We start from the raw sequence: 20,305 nt of genomic DNA, 5'->3' as shown, positions 1-20,305 counted from the left end.
CAACGGAACAGCTTGCTCGTGAAATTAACGTGCAAGTGGCTGAGCACTCCACAGACACGTGTACCCTTAAAGTAGTTCTCGGGGATATTCAGCGTGACACAGAGTGTGACAAGGCTGACTCTTTGAAATACAGGCATAAGAAACAGGAAGTAAGAGTGAGAGAAAGTTGTGGTGAAAGAGTACAGCAGGGTTCGTCACCATTCCCTGTCGGAGTCTCGTGGAGCTTTAGGTGTTTTCGCTCAATAAACACTCACAACACCCGGTCTGGGAATCGAAACCGCGATCCTATGACCGCGAGTCCGCTGCCCTAACCACTGGGCCATTGCGCCTCCACAATGCGAGAGGTAAAACATAAGGAAAGAGAGAAAGATTGTGAATAGTCTGAGAGGGAGAGAGAAGAAGAGCTGGATGCTGATTAAAACGATGAGGATAAAGACAGAAAGAAGTAGAAGCATTACTTACGTCCACAAGATGGGAATATATGTTTCACAAAGGGGTTCTTCCAGTCGTAGGTACCAAGTTTACCACAAACCATGCTGTCTTGAGGAAACGAAAGGCTTGAATTGCAAGGAGGCAAACAACTTTGCGTCTGATTGGAACAGTCCAACTGAGGTGGATATTCACAGAATCCGTCTGAAATTAGCAGAAATTAGAAACATCAAGGTCAGAAATTCAGGAAAAGGTAAGATAAAACTGGTGTGTGTGTGTGTGTGTGTGTGTGTGTGTGTGTGTGTGTGTGTGTGTGTGTGTGTGTGTGTGTGTGTGTGTGTGTGTGTGTGCGTGTGTGCGTGTGTGTGCGCGCGTGCATATTTACGTACAGTTAGATTGTATAATGATGATAATTACTATGAGCTTTAGATAATTCATGAAATGATAAATCTGATATAATTTTGGGGGAAGGGGTGATGTTCAACTGGTACTTATTTTATCAGCCCCAAAAGGATGAAAAGCAAGTTGACCTCAGCAATATTGGAACTCAGAATATAAACAGACAAAATGCCGCTAAGCATTTTGTTTGGCATGTCAATTTGTTTGTTTGTTGATCAAGAGTTTTCTACATTTTCTGCTTATTTAAATTATATATATATATGTATATATATATATATATATATATATATATATATATATATAATAACATAAATAATATATAAATATATGTATATATCCATACATAAATGTACATACCTACATGTATATGTATACATACATGCATATATGATTACAGAACATCACAAAAAATGTTAAACGAAACAAAGACGAAGACAGAAAACGAACTTTTTTTCCAACAACAAAAAAACAAACAGAGAAACGAGACATGCAACATACAGAATATTTCCCTTCTTCAGTTGTCCATGTTCCATCTACTCCGCGTTATGCACGCACATACACACATACATACACTAGTGGTGTTTCTGTTATTCCTCAAGACAAGACAAAGATATATAAAGAAAAGGCTGAGGTGTAATCTCTCAAATAACTATGTTCACGAGAAAGAAAAAAAGCAACAAAAAAAAAAGGAATAACAAAGGTAGATAACTCACATTGGACATACAGTTTTGAGCGACAGGTATCATAATTGCCTTCAGTGTCTTTAAGTACGTAGATTAAAGGATACACACCCCATGTGTATGTAGCATCTGAAAATAAAACAGTCATAGTTTAGTAAAGGTTATCATGACATATAGGTTACCATGGTCTTTTCCGTAGGCTTTTCTTTCCACAGATAAACCTAATCATACTTTTTACACTTATAAAATTCTTCTGTGATATACAATCCTTTTTGATCATTTTTTTCTTCCTGATCCCTTTTGATCGGAATTTTGTTTTCCTTCTTATTTTTTCCCCTCTTTTTTTCACATTGTTCTACATTTGTATTTGTCCCCTCTGCGTTCAGCCCTGTGTGGCCAATAAAGAAAGTTATCATGACATATAGCTATATATATAACTATGTAAACAAGGGTTCTTATTCCTAACGCCCATGGAATAATATTATTGCTCCCTTTATATCTCTATGTAAACAAGCGTTCTAACGGTCACTTGGCCATGTACCATCTTAGCTCGTAAGTTACCTCTTCATTTCGTATTTGTCTTGCTTTTATATGTTGATTCCCTGAAGATGAATATATGTGGAATTCCAGCAGCTCTTACTTCTTTGAAGGAGAGCCCACATATATTTCGAAACATGTGTAGGAATTAAAGGAACTTTTATTTATATGCGTTTTGCTCCATATATATATATATACATATATATATATATATATATATATATATATATATATATATATATATATATATATATATATATATAATTTATATATATATACCATGTTTTAATGTGTATAAGGAGGCCTTTTTAGTATAAAAATTAGGTTAAAGAAATATGAGTTTCTTATACATGGATAGTACTATGATCCCTTACAAAACCTTTTTTTCAAAATTTTAAGTTCCCAAAATTAAGGGGTTCTTTATACACGAGGGTTTCTTGTACACTTTGAAAAACAGTATATACCGTTTTTTAACGTGTATAAGGAACATTTTGGTTAAAAAGTAGGTTAAAAAATATGGGAGTTTTGGATAGTATTGTAGATATTAATAAATTACTTAATTCCTTGAACCTCAAATCTCAAAATTAGGGGGTTCCTTATACATGAGGAACCACAACACCACCACAACCACTACCACCACCATCTACACCATTACCACTACCACAACCACCACCACCATCACCATCATCATCACCATCATCATTGTCACCTCCACCATCATCATCACTGTCGCTGCCACTACCACTACAACCACTACTACCCCCACCACCACCACTACCACAACACCACTGCCCCCCACCATCATTACCATCATCATCATCATCACCACTACCTGCACCATCAACACCAATACCAGTGCAGCTTCCACCACCACAACTACTACCACCACCACTACCCATCCTCTCTTACAAACATCAATGTTCACAGGAGACATCAATAATTGATTTATAGGTCATTGAAATTAGATCCTTACCTTCGTTAAGAGAGGAAGTAATGTTCCCCTCACCTGTTGGTTTCGGTAGAGGTATACCTTCTACTAAACGCTCCTTACTGACAAAGAAGACGTCCTTCTGAGAACAGGTTGTGAACTTTGGCTTGGTTTTATCTTCAGAGGGGAAAAAAACAGAAAAGCAAGACAATAATAATAACAACAATAAAATTAATAATAAAAATAAGTAAAACAAAAGACTGATTTCAAAACTTGACACAACGTCAGGAAGTTTGGGGGAAGCGGAAACTCAATTATGTCGACCCCCCACCCCCACCCCCACCCAGTCCTCAACTGGTACTTATTTTAGAAAATTACTATTTTTAAATCTCACAACGTAAGATATTCAGCAACAGTACTTTGTAGTAAAGATTGTTTGCCAACATAACATGGCAGTCCTGGTTTAGGACTAATGTTGCTGTAATTTAGCCCCAGGATATCTCCTGGGGCTAAATTACAACAACATTAGACGATGTCACTTTGAAAACTGTATATTTCGAATGGGAATTTGGCAGTGCCACCTCTAGCCGAACAATTATTCTGTGCTGATGAAGGAAAATTAACCCAGGAATCACGATACACAGATATTGTTTTGAGCTGAGTGGGGGTGCTAGATTCCCTTGTTTGAAAATATAAGGACATAGATCATGTCATATAGCCAGTTGGAGACGATGTCTCCTGGGGCTAAATTACAGCAACATCCGTCCTAAACCAGGACTGCCATGTTATGTTGGCAAACAATCTTTACTACATGGTACTTATTTTATCAACCCCAAAATGATGAAAAGTAAAGTCAACCTCATTTTTCACCTGTGGACCCCTTTGATTCCTGTTTTATTCAGGTAGACCCTCATAACCATTTCATGTTTTAAAAAACCTCATTACATTTGTGTAATCTAATATTGGTTTCAAATTCTGGCACAAGGTCATCAATTTTGTGGGAGGAGTAAGTCGATTACATCAACCCCAGTGCTCAACTGGTACATATTTTATCAACCCTAAAAGGATGAAAGGCAAAGTTGACCCTGGCAGAATCTGAACACAGAACATAAAGACAGACGAAATGCTTAGTGGCATTTTGACCTGCCAGCTAACAATTCTGCAAGCTTGCTGCATTGTGTAGAATTCAATATTGTAAGTAAATGTTATAAAAATTTGCGAAAATATTTTGTGCATTGTAGAAGTATAACCATTTTATTGCACACAAATTTTTAAAATAATATTTTATGTTGACCTCCAAGGGTCATATGGACCACTGATCTAACACATGCTAGCATTAAAAAACTTAAGTAAAAAGAAGCTAATATACAAACACACACACATATGCATGCACCTATATAGCACATATATTCAAACCTACCTGGTATGGATGAGCAGCTGTTATCGTAAAATCCATAATTACAGATTGTTTCCTTGAAGTAGCTGGGAGACAGTTGTATTATGCCTTTTCCAAGGATTAAATCAGTCCATCCCTGAGCTACTGTACCAAGAGCTCCCATCTTGCTGAGTTGCAGTGGATTGGGTGATATACCATTCCATATTTTGAAACTGTTGATGAGCCCAGAGAAGCCTTTGCCAAGGGACACAACAAGGCTGTAAAGATAGATAGATAAATAGATAGATAAATAGACAGACAGACAGAATAGATAGATAGATAGATAGATAGATAGATAGATAGATAGATAGATAGATAGATAGACTGATGGATATTAAAAACATTAAGAACCACTGAGCTATGTAGTTGTTCACCCTGCAAGAAATAGCAGCTAAATCTACTCTCTTGTCATGCACTACTGTCTTAAATAAAGTGTGTAATGGACAGTGAAGCACTTGATATACGAAAAAGAAGGGGAGGTCATGGCTGGAATGTCTCTGACCATGTCTGCTTGATTAGGACTGACTTGAAGAGTAAATACTACTATCACCACCACCACAACAACAACAGCAACAAAAGCTAAAAAACAAAATAATTTACCTGACATCTGTAGTTGGCCTCTGTTTGATGGTTAAAGTTGCTTGGGTGGTGCCATCCACACTTAGCACTAGCTGGTCCCCTGATTGGCCCCATAATACTATCACCTTGTGCCACACACCAAATGTAATAGCATTATTGTATGGTTTAGTTGTTTCCACTGTACCTTCTTTCACTAAGACGCGGTCTTTGAAAATGGTCAGTTGATTCTTTAATTCGTTCTTCCTGAGAAAAGAATTTAGAAATAATAATTATTATTATCATTATCATCACCGTCATCATCATCATCATCATTATTATTAATTATTATTATCATTAAGGTGGTAATCAGGCAGGATCATTTGCATGCAGGGCAAAATGCTTTGCAGCATTTCATCCATATTTATGTTCTGAGCTCAAATTCTGCTGAGGTCGACTTTGCATTTCGTCCTTTAAGGGTCAATAAAATAAGTACCAGTTGGGTTTTGGGGTAGATGTAATCGACTTAACTCTTTCCCAAACTTGCTGGCCTTGTGCCAAAATTTGAAGGCATCATCATCATCATCATCACCATCATCATTATGATTTCATTGTGATTTAAAGTTCTCTTTTCCATGCTTGCATGGGTCAGACAGAATTTGTTGAGGCAGGTTTTCCCACAGCAAAATGCTCTTTCTGGCCCTTTCTTTTGCCAACTCTCACCCATTTCCAAGCAGGGCATGTTTTTTTCAAGGAAGACTAGAAACAAATAACATCATTCATATGATGGTGAGGCTCATTTACAATCATCCCATGAGGTCAACGCAAAGATCACACACACACTCACACATAGTCAATGGGCTTCTTTCAGTTTCTGTCTGCCAAATTCACTCATGAAGTTTTGGTCATCCCAAGGTTATAAGAGAAAACACTGGCCAAGGTATTGTACAACTGAAGCAAACCCAAAGCCATGTGGCTGCAGATTGAGTTCCTTGATCACCCATCCATATCTGCACCTAAATATATGATTGAACGAGGACCATCGAAGCTTTTTTTTACCAGTGGCAATGACATATAACAACAAAAGAGGAGAAAACCTTACTGAAAAATATTTATGGAAGCCAGGATAGATTCGTGACTAGCATTTCTAATCCAAACCCACACTGATGCGGTGAAGGCTGATCCTGTGAGTGGGATAGAATTAGCAAAGTGAGCACCATCTGTGCTCTGGTCAAACAGGAGGGTAAAATTCTCAGAAGCAGCTGGAAAAGAATAGAGAAACAATTCAGTGAGAAACAAGTGGAAATTTGTGACACACAAACACACAGACACACACGTGCACAGACAGACACATACACATACACACTCACACACACACATATGCAAAAAGGTAAAGGTAAAGATCCCCTTTAGTCATGAATGACCATGAAATTGCATCTAGAAAGTTCCCCTCCACGGCACAAGTCCTGGCAAGGTTGTTTTATGGGAGACCAGCAGTCACCCATGCATACGGGCCTCCCCTCCCCACACCACCAGTGTTATCCAAGGGAAAGGCAAAGGGGCCGATACAGCTTGGCACCAGTGACATCTCAACTCATTTCTACAGCAGAGTAAACTGGAGCAACATGAAATAAAGTGTCTTGCTCAAGAACACAACACACAGCCCAGTCCCGGAATTGAACTCACTACCTCACGATTGTGAACTCGATGCTCTATCTACTAGCTCACGGTATATAAACAAAATTGAGCACACATTCACAAGGTATGTGTATTGTTAGTTTGTGGGCCACCTGCAGTTTTTAGGCATAGGAGAATAAGTTCTTTATGCACTTAGTGTAAAAAAAAACGCCTGAAAGGAAAGTTATGGGCAAGGGAGACAACTCACATTACATCCCTTTTAGGAGCAACGGACATCCATGTTTGATAATTGTTTTGACTTATCAATGCCACATATTGAACAAGGCCTGCCGCAAGTTATATCACCAACTATGACTATATGCTAGATAGTTTAAACGCTATCTGCTGGCATGTTCCAAAGTTTTATGCCACAGAAAAATTTCAAATATGAAGTAGAAACAAGGCATGTGTGTTGTTAGTTTGTGAGTCAGCTGTGGTTTTTAGACGTAAGAGAAAATATTCCCTATGCATCTGGTGTAAAAAAAAACATCTGAAAGTAAGTCAAATATATATATATATATATATATATATATATATATATATATATATATATATATATATATATTTATAAATATATATATACATACACATACATACATATATTCAAATTACGATAAACGTAAACAAACGAACGAAGTTTGCTTTTAGAAGCGTTGAGATGTCTTAGAAAGTAAAAGAAGTGATTTTAAATTCTCAAACGTAAGATAATGTTAATAATATAGCCTGAACAAGATAAACTACCCCTATTTTTGCAGAAAAAGTGTAGTTGGTTAGCTTAGCTAATCACCTACACTTTTTTTTGCAAAATAGGGGTAGTTTTTCTGCAAAATAGGGGTAGTTTATCCTGTTCAGACTATATTATTAGCAATATCCTGCGATAATGCTAATATATATATATATATACACATGGTGAAGTTGAAAAAAATTCTTTTAAAAAGGCTCAGTTTTCATGGTCAAAACGATTTCATGGTCAGCGCTGTAACATGCTTTCCACTCATCTGTGTGTGTGTCTATATATTTTAGAAACCTGCAACTATGAAATATGCAAAGCAACAACGAAGAATGCCATTGCTTTGATGAGAATTTCCATACGTCCTTAATAGCACATCTCATACTAACCTTTACACTTGTTGTCTGCAAAAGTCAGACCCACAGCACACTTGCATGTGGTATCCGTCCGGGCAGCGTTGGCGACACACACGCTGTTCACTGGACACTTTGAATCTTTGCAAATATCAACTGGGTCTTGGCAGTTATCACCTGTAAAACCTACATAAAATGCAAAATAATGATATGTTAATGATGTTTATTAAGGATAATGACATGGTTGTTGAAAGCCATCACAACATCCAATATAAGCATACATACATACATACATAAACAAACATAGATTAGTAATATAATATTTACCTAGTGCACACTTGCATTCAAAAGTATTTTTGTGGTAGATGCAAGTGCCCCCATTTAGGCAAGGGGAGATTTTGTTACATGTATGATGCTTCAGATGACAATATTGACCGTAATATTCTGAAATTAAAAAAAATAATTTTATTTTAGTTTAAATATACATAGAAATATTGAAAAGTTAATCAGTCTTCTATAGCAATAAATGTGAAAGTGTGTCCGGGACCCCTATATCTCTGTCTACATTTTCTCTTTATAGACGTATTATACCATTTTGGAATAAGGATGACCCCGGGATTGAAAATCTGCCCTTCATTTGGATCTTGGAATCAGGTCTGGACGAGGATTTGTTATATGTTAACAGTTGAAAATTCAAATTTTAAAAGAACTCTAAAAATTTCTAAACTTACAAGTTTTTCATTTAATCTGAATTTAAAGTAACATCATATTGGTAGGATAATACCATATTTATAGAAAAGATTGTTTGCCAACATAACATGGCAGTCCTGGTTCAAGACTAATGTTGCTGTAATTTAGCCCCAGGAGACATTGTCTCCAGCTGGCTATACAACACAATCTGTGTCCTTACATTTTCGAACAGATCATGTCGTATAGCCAGCTGGAGACAATGTCTCCTGGGGCTAAATTACAGCAGCATTAGTCCAAAACCAGGACTGTCATGTTATGTCGGCAAACAATCTTTACTACAAAGTACTGTTACTGAATATCTCATGTTGTGAGATTAAAAGATTGTAAGTTTCTAATACCATATTTTGAGGGAGGAGACTAGTTGATTACATCGACCCCAGTATTTTACTGGTACTTTAATTTATCGACGACCCCTAAAGGATGAAAGGCAAAGTTGACCTCTGCAGAATTTGAACTCAGAACATAGCGACAGACAAAATACTAGCAAGCATTTTACGCTCCCTGCTAATGTTTCTTATTTCTTTATTGCCCAGAAGGGGCTAAACATGTAGTCCTTCGTGTAGACCTTGTCAAATTGCCTGACCTATGCCAGCATAGATGAGGAAGATTGTGATGATGATGATGGTGGCAAGGATGAGGATGATGATGACAATGATGACGACGACAACAATGATGATGATGATGATAATGACGATGATGACAATGATGGTGATGATGATGATGATGACAATGATAACGATAATGATGATGATGATCAAGTTGGCAATGATGATGACAATGACAACAATGATGATTATGATGATGATTATGATGATAATGATTATGAAGACGATGATGATGACAATGATGATAATGATTATGAAGACGATGATGATGATGATGACAATGATGATTATGATGTTCGAGGTAGAAAACTAATTGCCAACTTCAAGTTTATGTGAGAATGCTTCCAAATGAAATTTAGAGACAAACAATTTAATATGAATATCAAAATATTTTGAGCATAACTTACGACTTGGACAAGTACAACGAGCTGCGTCATTTTGTAAGATACAGCTGCCATTGTTGAGACAGTTGCTTGGAGTTGCAGTGCAGGGGGAAGGAAGATTCTGACAACTGACCCCAGTTGTATTGTGTTGGCATCTAAAATTAAAAGTGGGAAAAACATGAAGAAAATGAAGAAAAGGTAACTTTAACAGAAAGTAATTGGCTTCGGATTGTATGTGCTGTGTGTGTGTGTGTGTGTGTGTGTGTGTGTGTGAATATGTAATGATTATGTCTTGTATTTCAGTCTACATTTGCTCTATGTAGACATATTATACCTTTTAGGGATCAGGAAGATCACAGGATTGAAAATCTGTCCTTCATTTGGTTCTTGAATGTCTAGCATTGGGATCTGATTTAAAAGCATTTGGGTTGCATTTTCTAGCGGGTGAAGCTTGGCTGATTCACGCCATCTTGGTTGGCGTTTGTCAGATAATATCAGAAATAATGACATTCGTTTCATTAAATTTTACATCATTAATTTTATGTCAAGATAAGAACTTTGAGACAAATTGGCCAACAGTTGGAACCCAACTTGGGACTGCAACAATGTTGTTGTTGGCACTCCGTCGCTTACGACGTCGAGGGTTCCAGTTGATCTGATCAACGGAACAGCCTGCTCGTGAAATTAACGTGCAAGTGGCTGAGCACTCCACAGATACGTGTACCCTTAACGTAGTTCTCGGGGATATTCAGCATGACACAGTGTGACAAGGCTGACCCTTTGAATTACAGGCACAACAGAAACAGGAAGTAAGAGTGAGAGAAAGTTGTGGTGAAAGAGTACAGCAGGGTTCGCCACCATCCTCTGCCGGAGTCTCGTGGAGCTTTAGGTGTTTTCGCTCAATAAACACTCACAACGCCCGGTCTGGCAATCAAAACCGCGTTCCTATGACCGCGAGTCCACTGCCCTAACTTCTGGGCCATTGCGCCTCCACAGGACTGCAACAATAGACTAATTGCATAGCAGAATTAATTCTTATCTGTCCTTAACCTCTGATTAAACACTACTAGGGTATATAGTCATCATAGACATATTATAGTCATGCTATTTAGCTCCCAATAGTTTTAAGCCACAGGCCCAATTAGCTCTCCACAGACGCTAGCTTAAAAGTCTGCATGGAGTGCAGACTTTAAGCTGGTATAAAATAAAGCAGACTCACTTGCATATATAATGATCCTGAAGGTCAACGCATTCTGTATTATTGTCTTTGCAAGGGCTTGTCCCACACTGATTCACTGGGTCACTGCACGTTTTGCCTGACCAACCTTGAGTACAATTACACTGGAAACCTTGATTGGTGGGCTTACATTTGCCAGAATTTTGGCATGGTTGACTGGCACAGGTATCCCACAGAGCCTGAAAAAAAAATATTCATGATTTCATTCAATTTCTGTCTCAATTAAATGCAAGGGCTGTGGTGGTAATGACTGTGGTGGCAGCGGGTTTTGTTGCTGTTGGTGATAAAGGTGTCAGGATACAAACTGTAAGTAGTGGAAAGCTGATGTGAGTGATGGTGATGGGTATAATAGTGGCACTTTTGTGGTGGTCATGGTTGTCATGTCGATAGTACTGATATGGGTAGTAGAGGTTTTGTAGTTGCCAACCCTGTATGTGTATATATATATATATATATATATATATATATATATATATATATATATATCCTCCTCCTCATCATCATCATATAAATATATATATATATATATATATATATAGGGAGAGAGAGAGAGAAATATATTGAAAGATCTTTGTATGTGAGTGTGCTTGTGTGTGTGTGTGCATATATCCTGGTTTTATGGGGTGTCTAAACGGCTTGGTAGCAGGAAGAGCACCTGGGCATAAAACACTGCCTCATGAAACCCTCCTTGAACATATGAGTATAGGATGAACGGGTGTATATCATCTCTTGTATATTTTCCTGGGTCAACTATGAAAATTGGATTTGAATGTTTTCTGTTTTTATTGGCTGCATATTACTAATAATAATAATAATAATAACAATAATAATGGGACCCCGAGGAGATGGAGTATCCCATATTTTATAATATTTTATGATATGTATTAATCATTCTGGATATTGCATCAAAATGTTCATAAGTCATTTTCATTATTATTATTATTATAATAAAGTATTTTCAATGGATCAGTTTTGAGCTCTATTTAAAGTCTATATATATATATATATATATATATATATATATATATTCATGCAGGAGTGTGTTTTGTGTGTGTGTATGTGTGTGTGTATTAAGGCACACACACATACATACACATAAATATATATTCATGTATGAGTGTTTGTTTGTGTTTGTGTATGTATGGATGCGTGTATTAATACATATACACATGTGTGTGTGTGAGTGAGTAGGTACATACATGCATACAAACATACATGCATATACACTTGAGAAGCATAATTTCATACTTTCAACATCACAAAATTACTCACCTCACAATGAATTCCATAATAATTTGCTTTGCAAACACACTTGAAGTTGTTGACCAAATCTACACATTTTTCGGTGTTAGCTAGAACACACTTGGCAGAACCGTTTGCAAAGACACAGTCGTTATTATTGATTTCGCAGTTAGCACCTAATGTGGATTAGAGGAAATATAAAAAAAAGAAAAGCATACATGCATTATTATTTTTATTACTATCATCATCATCATCATCATCATCATTATTATTATTAGTATTTCATCCTTTCGGGGTCGATTAAATAAGTACCAGTTAATCACTGGGGTCGATGTAATCGACTTAATCCCCTTGTCTGTCCTTGTTTGTCCCCTCTATGTTTAGCCCTCTGTGGGCAATAAAGAAATCAATTATTATTATCATTATTATCATTATTATCATTATTATTATTGTTGTTATCATTATTATTATTATTATTATTATTATTATTATTATTATTATTATTATTATTATTGAGTAAGAGAGCAGTGTATGCCATCAAAGTGACACTGGGTTAAAATATATGAAGCCCAGTATACCCATCATGACTACCCGTCTGATAAAGGTACACCAGGGACATGCATCATAGTCATATGGGTGTGGCATAGTGACTTTATATCAAGAAACAGTGCATGGCGGGGCCCGGTTAAAATTTTCTTTGGTTGAGTAGTCCATTCTGCTCAAAAGGTTCCTGAATAAGGGTCGTTTAACAATGATGAACAAAGCACCAATATTTCCAGAGATGAATTATTCAACCCCGTAAAAATTCCTCTCAACACGCATTGTAACAGATTCAGCTCTAATGCATCCATAAATACAGATATAAAACATCCAAGGGTATATTTTTATCCCTCTGAAGATATTGAAACGAGTAAAAGATAAAAGGCATATATAAACAAGTAAAAGATAAAAGCCATATATATATACCAGAGAAAGCACGTAAATGTGCAACAAGGTGGAAAAAAGAGTACTCAAATACCAGAGGTAGAGTAATATGCTTTATTTAAAAGCAGCAGAAATATAGAAAATTTTCTAACAGAACTGTCCGATGAATGGGAACATGAAACTCTGAGTAACAGTCTTTTGTTATATTTCTGCTGCTTTTAAATAAAGTATATATATATATATATATATATATATATATATATATGTGTGTGTGTGTGTGTGTGTATATATATGTAGAGCTTTGGGTGCTCTTTCTAGCGGGTCAGATGTTCTTTTATAGGCATCTCTGATGTGTATTAAATGTACACTGTATTTTATATATATATATATATATATATATATATATATATATATATATAGATAGATAGATAGATAGATAGATAGATAGATACATACACACATACACATGTAGAATATTATATTACCTGAATATCCTGCATAACAATGACATTTCCTGGAGCCGTTCTCTATAGTACAAGTTCCACCATTTTCACAAGGTTTCATCAAACATTCATTGATCTTTTGTCCACATTTCTCTCCCCAGTAACCAACCTTGCAGTCGCATTTTATGTCATTGGTGGTTTTATTGTTGCACACCCCATTGTTGGCACATTTCATCAAATGACATCTGTTGTTCGGTCGACACACTCCGGAAGCATCTTTTGACAGAGAGAAAAAAAAGAAGAAAAAAAAACAAATAAATAAATATGGCACAGGTGTCACTGTGTGGTAAGAAGCTTGCTTCATAACCACATGGTTTGAGGTTCAGTCCCACTGTGTGGTACCTTGGGCAAGTGTCTTCTACTTTGGCCTCAGGCTGACCAAAATCTTGTGAGGAGATTTGGTATATGGAAACTAAAAGAAGACTGTCATATATGTGTGTGTGTATGTATATATATATATATATATATATATATATATATATATATATATTATTTTATTTAAAAGAGTTCCAACTCTGTCTGTTTTTTATATTTTATTTATATTGTTGTAAAATTAATGTGGGATATAGAATATGGAATATATAATATAAAAAGGATGGTACAATGAAATGAAGTATTGAATGTCTTATTGAATATATGGAATATGTCTTATTGAATATATGAAATATTGAGTGTTCAATATAAAGGATTGTGTATATATATATGTATATATATATATATATATATAGAGAGAGAGAGAGAGAGAGAGAGAAAGAGAGAGAGAGAGAGAGAGAGAGAGAGAGAGAGAAAGAGAGGGAGAGAGCTATATGCTTCACACCCACATGAGTTGGAGTTCAGTCCCACTATGTATTAATACTTTAATTCAATAGAGCACTGAATATAAATTCAGTATATGATATTCTCACTGATTATATTTAAATAAAGATTTATATATATATATACATATATATATACATATGTATGTATATATATATTGAAAATGAATAAAAATGAAAATGCCGCTTTTTTAAAACATTTTTTGGGGGGTTTAATTAATTTACATGTTTCGGTTTTTTGAAAAACCTTATCAAAAATGAATATAAAATGTGTGAATAGAAAAGGGCTATTAATAAAATAAAATTGAAATTAAAATTAAGAATGACATTCATAGTTTACTGCTACTTTAATTTCAATTTTATTTTATTAATAGCCCTTTTCTCTTCACACATTTTATATTCATTTTTGATAAGGTTTTTCAAAAAACCGAAGCATGTAAATTAATTAAACCCTCCAAAAAATGTTTTAAAAAAGCGGTATTTTCATTTTTATTCATTTTCAATATCTACTTACTCGTGTAGTACTTTTACAAATCTTTTCAAATATATATATATATATATATATGTGTGTGTGTGTGTGTGTGTGTGTGTGTGTGTGTGTATGTGTAATATATATGAAAATATGGATTTACGAGGACAGATCCCTATGCATATGAGGTCATCATAAATGAGTTTATCAACAATATACTGCACTTACCTTTTGTAAAATATTCTTTGCAGATACAGACTGTTTGGTAGGATATATGTTGGGTGATGCATTCACCATTAGCACATTCTTTGTTTGCACATACATTTATTGGTCGCTCACATCGTCTGCCATCAAATCCAAGGCGACATTCACAAGAAAAACTGTTCACTTTATCTATGCACCGACCATTATTCAAGCAGCTTCCTTTACAATCATCTGCAAAGAGGTTGAAGAATATGAAGGATAAGTGATAAGATTTTGCCTCTGGGTGTGTATGCATGTGTATTTCTGAATAAATGTTTTCAAGGGTGTAAACAAGCAGGAAGTATATGTGTGCTTGTCAGGCCTGTTTTTAAGCTAATTAGATTTGTTCAAATTGGGCCCCATGCCAAGTTAGGGCCGTGTGCCAGGTTAGAGCCCTGTGCCAAGTTAGGGCCCCAAGTTGAAGATGCTATGATGAATTAAATCCTTTGAATGCACCAAGCAAAAATATCCACGATTCTTTTCATTTTTTCAAGTGACAAGCAAATTTACCCCATGACTTTAGAAAAATGTCTTATTTATCTGTGATATTTATTTCCTGTGATGTAAGTACCTGGCAACATCTGACAGGCAGAGCATCATAATTAGCTCAGTCATCTCAACAAGTACAAAGTCTATTCACAAAAAGTATATCAGTAACTATCCTGAATTGTAACAAAACATTAAAACTTTCATATGAGCTTTCAATGCAGCAAATGGTGGAGCCTCAACCCGCAACACTTTTTGGCAGGGACTGGTACACTACACAAAGCATAAAATATCAATCTTCAGCCTTTTTTGAGTAAACCCCTTTCCCATAACAATTCTCAATTATTGGGCCCTGCATTTCTTAGCACCAGTTCTTGTGCTTGTGTGTGCATATGAACCTGAAAGAATGAAAGGTAACATTGACCTTAGTGGAATTTGAGCTCAGAATATAAAGAATTGGCAGAAATGCCACTCAGCATTTTATCCAGCAAGTGAACAATTCTTCCAGCTCACTGCCTTAGGACAAGCTACATGATATTCATAAGAACAAAATACTTACCCACGTTTATTTCACATTTGATGCCCATATACCCTGGTCCACAAAGACACTGGTAGTTTCCATCATTTGTCGCTATACATTTAGCATTGTTCTTGCATGGATTTGACGTACATGGGTCGACAACATCACAACTGGGAAAACCAAAATTTTAGTAAATTTTAGATAATTTTTAAAATAAAAGAATTTTTTTAAAAAATCATAAGGAGTTTTATTGCTTAACTTCTCTCTCATACATAACACTGTGGTTAAGAATATCCCTTTGCAACCACAAGGGTTCAGGTTCAGGTCTACTGTGATCCACTTCAAGCAAGGGTCTTCTTGAGAATGAATTTGATAGACAGAAAACTGTGTGGAAACCTGTTGCACACACACACACACACACACACACATATATATATATATATATCAGCAAAACATTCAAACACTGAGATTTGAAATTAGATGTCACTACTGTTCATATCATCTGTGGATAAATTTTACAATTGATGATATCACCAGCAGTGACAGAGGTGGATCGCAGTTCTTGCCAAGCTATATAACCTGCACCAGCATAGAAGACAGATGTTAAAAGATGATGATGATGGTGGTGGTAGTGGTGAGATGGTGAAGAAGAAGAAGGAGGAGGAGGAGGAGGAAATGAAGAAGAAGAAGAAGTTGATGATGATGATGGTGATATATTCAGATGGAAATTTTTCTTTAATCCCTATCAAATTCACCTGGAGCTCTGAACTTTCCCATTGCTACACAGACACTCGAATCCGGATGGTAACTCTTTACAGCTTCCATGATTACCACAAACGTTGTTTTGGCAGCTTCGGGTAGTTTTTGTCTCACAGTTTATACCTTTGAAGCCTGGAAATAAAACATAAATATAAGTAAAATATCAATTAAAAAAAAACTCAAAGTTCGTATATACCATAATATAAGCATATAATACATACGTACATATATAGGTGGATATCCAATATGCTAGAAAGAGGTCATCAACGACCCAAACACTAAGAAGAATAATGTTCTCCAGAAAAATTTCGCAAAACGCCAGAACAGGACAAAATGAGTTATATACTGAATAAAGAATTATCTATGGACTGCTGTGGTTGAATCGTTAATGACCTCTTTCTAGCATATTGCATGTCCACCTAGTGGTCATCCCTTATACACATGTAGTACAATTTTTTCTGAATTTTCAGATTTTTTATATGCTAGGCCACTTGGTTTTAAATTGAATTAATATTCAATTTATCATCCTATCTATATAAATAATATATATATATATATATATATATATGGTGAGAGGGATAACTCCCTTGGCAAACAGGACACAGTCGTGTGTCGATAAGCCAGCTGGAGGAGATGTCCTCCTGGGGCTAAAAGCAACAGTAACATCCACCCCTAGGGGTCAGCCACACTTAAGTGGCAATATACTACACTTTATCGTGCAGTTACTGTTAATACTTCATATAGAGAATTAACATTGCTTGTTTTCACCTTTTCAATATCAGTGAAGAATGCCACTGGAAAAGAAGATATAAGGTTTGCCAAATTTGTCTCTCTCACCAAGGTCATCAGCTGTCGAACGCCGACGAAGGGAAATAACCCTGAAATCCGGATACGTTCGTGCTGCTGGCCGAGGTGAGAGGGATAACTCCCTTGGCAAACAGGACACAGTCGTGTGTCGATAAGCCAGCTGGAGGAGATGTCCTCCTGGGGCTAAAAGCAACAGTAACATCCACCCCTAGGGGTCAGCCACACTTAAGTGGCAATATACTACACTTTATCGTGCAGTTACTGTTAATACTTCATATAGAGAATTAACATTGCTTATATATATATATATATATATATATATATATATATTTATATTTATATATTTGATCCTTTATATTGAACACTCAATATTTCATCTACATTCAATACTTTCTTTCATGGTGCCATCCATTTTTATTTTATTTTATTTTATATTTTATATTATATTATATATTGTATATTCCATATTCTATACCCCACATTAGTTCTGCAGGAATATAAATAAAACATAAAAAACAGACAGTGTTGGAACTCTTTTAAGCAAAATAATATATTCCTCTATACACAATCATACAAAAAACCCCACGTTTTTTGTATTTATTTTTACTCGCATATATATATATTTGTTATATTTCTGCTGCTTTTAAATAAAGTATATATATATATATATATATATATATATATATATATATATATATATATATATACCTACTCAATGATGGATCGCTTATAGCCATCCATTGTTAGGCAGCTACAACACAACTTTTGTTTTAGTTACAATTCAGGCCGGAATTCCTCATCTCTTAAATACAGAACTGTAATACACAGGTTTGTTTGTTTAATTATTTGACATGTATTTGTATTCAATGCCAGCATGCAATTGGCAATGATGTGATTCAGGCAGATTTTGTTATTTCATGCTTTGCCTGTTACCAACTGCAGTCTGCATTTCAAGTAAGAGATTTTTGTTTATAAATCCAGGAGTCTTCAAAAGTGCACTGAGACCGGTGTTGCAATATCAACAATGTGCATAAGCATCATATCACTGGTCTGAAGAAAAACAAATGTTTAGGATATCAACGTGCACATGCATCACACACACACACACACACACACACACACACACACACACACACATTCAGATATGCAGACATATATACACACACATATCCAGTAAGCAAGCAAATATGGACATGCATACAGTTTCAGATTTTGGCACAAGGCTAGAAATTTTGATGGGGCAGGGGTTTAACCCTTTGTTACCAACCTGGCTGAAACCACCTCTGGCTCTGTAGTACAAATGTTTTGTTTTCATAACTTTTGAATTAAAATCTTCCACCAAACCTTAGTCACAATTTATGTTCCTAACACTAGCTTAATTATAACTAAGTTATTTTACTAAATTCTTTGTTATATCCAAAATTAATTGAGAGAAAAGCAGACCATCTCAAAATAAATACAGTAATGAAAGAGTTAAGTCAATTAAATCAACCACAGGGATCAAATGATACTTATTTTATAAACTCCAAAAGGATGAAAGGCAAAGTCGGCCCTGATGGAATTTGAACTCAGAATGTGAAGAGGAAATGCCACTAAGCATTTTGCTTGACATGGTAATGATTCTGCAAGCTTGCAGAGCTATTACTAATCCTTTCTACTAAAAGTACAAGGCCTGAAATTTGTGGGGAGGGGACTAGTCAATTACATTGCTACCCAGTGTTTCATTGGTACTTAATCTATGAAGCCCAAAATGATGAAAGGTAAAGTTGATCTCGGCAGAATTTGAACTCAGAATGGAATGTAAAGACAGCTGCAGCGCCTCTAAGCATTTTGCCTGGCATGCTAACTGTTCTGCCACCTTGCCATCTTCACCTTCTCGATGCTTCTCGAAAATGAATAAATTTTGTTAAAGATACCTCTTGATTGTGTTGTGATGTTACACAGGATGGCATGGAATGTCATCAACATCATCTTGTGTGCCATAGCCATGAATGACCACCAACACGTTGTGCCATTATCTTTTGTGCATGTGTGTGTGTGTGTGTTTGTGAGTGTGCGTGCATGCCTGTGTTTGTATTAGTGTGTTTGTGTCTGGGTTTGTCCTAATTTTCCACTGCCTGATGACTGAGGTTGGTTTGTTGACATCCCCAGTAACTTAACTGTCTGACAAAAGCGACTGACAGAACAAGTACCAGACTAAACAAGTAGGTACTGGGGTCAATTTGTTCAACTAAAATCCACTTCAAGGTGGTGAGCCAGCATGGCTGCACTCCAATTATCAAAACAAAAGAAAGTCAAAAGATTGTTGCTTATACCAGCACAAAAAGCAAGTTTGTAATCAACATGCTGACTACTTCATATTCATTATCTTATTTGCATGGATAGAAAAATACTTCTTTCCTTCTTTGATGGAACGAAAATCAATTTTAAAACTCATGCAAGCATTTCCAGTATATAATGAACATGCGAGCTATTTTTTATGTTGTTTCTTACGCGGTCTGCAGGCCAGTCTTTTGACAAAAGATACCAATCCACTGCTTGAATATTTCAAGCGTGTCTGCTTCGTATAAATATAACAGGTTACGGAGTCAGGAGCGTAGGTGGCCATCCGACATGAAGGCCGGCTTTTGCAGCTTTCTTTACAATCATTTGCAGAGTCAAGTGTGAGAACGGAGTCAAATTTTAGATTGCCAAAAGTGTTTGGAAAAGTAACTATCTCAGAAACCTTTTCTGGAGGAATAAGAGATGATAAACATAGACTTAATATAAACATCAATATATATATATATATATATATATATATATATATATATATATTATATATATATATATATATATA

At 35.7% G+C, this 20,305-nt stretch overlaps 1 protein-coding gene across 1 annotated transcript in view; it reads right to left on the bottom strand.

Annotated features, from left to right (window-relative positions):
• LOC106883459 (uncharacterized) overlaps positions 1 to 20,305 on the bottom strand; it is a 54,335-nt gene that overhangs the window by 17,867 nt on the left and 16,163 nt on the right. The window contains exons 13-27 of the mRNA XM_089340731.1: positions 16,656 to 16,791; positions 15,940 to 16,070; positions 14,880 to 15,086; positions 13,350 to 13,583; positions 11,971 to 12,116; positions 10,681 to 10,877; positions 9,486 to 9,616; positions 8,051 to 8,167; positions 7,760 to 7,909; positions 6,066 to 6,225; positions 5,009 to 5,230; positions 4,394 to 4,626; positions 3,019 to 3,150; positions 1,542 to 1,637; positions 463 to 633 (exon numbers count right to left, since the gene is read on the bottom strand). Of these exons, the coding sequence (XP_089196857.1) occupies positions 463 to 633; positions 1,542 to 1,637; positions 3,019 to 3,150; positions 4,394 to 4,626; positions 5,009 to 5,230; positions 6,066 to 6,225; positions 7,760 to 7,909; positions 8,051 to 8,167; positions 9,486 to 9,616; positions 10,681 to 10,877; positions 11,971 to 12,116; positions 13,350 to 13,583; positions 14,880 to 15,086; positions 15,940 to 16,070; positions 16,656 to 16,791 (2,463 nt within the window). The remainder of the gene's footprint in view (positions 1 to 462; positions 634 to 1,541; positions 1,638 to 3,018; positions 3,151 to 4,393; positions 4,627 to 5,008; positions 5,231 to 6,065; positions 6,226 to 7,759; positions 7,910 to 8,050; positions 8,168 to 9,485; positions 9,617 to 10,680; positions 10,878 to 11,970; positions 12,117 to 13,349; positions 13,584 to 14,879; positions 15,087 to 15,939; positions 16,071 to 16,655; positions 16,792 to 20,305) is intronic.

Source organism: Octopus bimaculoides, chromosome 23, assembly GCF_046866305.1.
Source record: "Octopus bimaculoides isolate indiv1 chromosome 23, ASM4686630v1, whole genome shotgun sequence".
In the NCBI taxonomy this organism is placed as follows: Eukaryota; Metazoa; Mollusca; class Cephalopoda; order Octopoda; family Octopodidae; genus Octopus; species Octopus bimaculoides.
The sequence above is the reverse complement of the archived record's forward strand: the minus strand, read 5'-3'. Positions and strand labels throughout refer to the sequence as shown.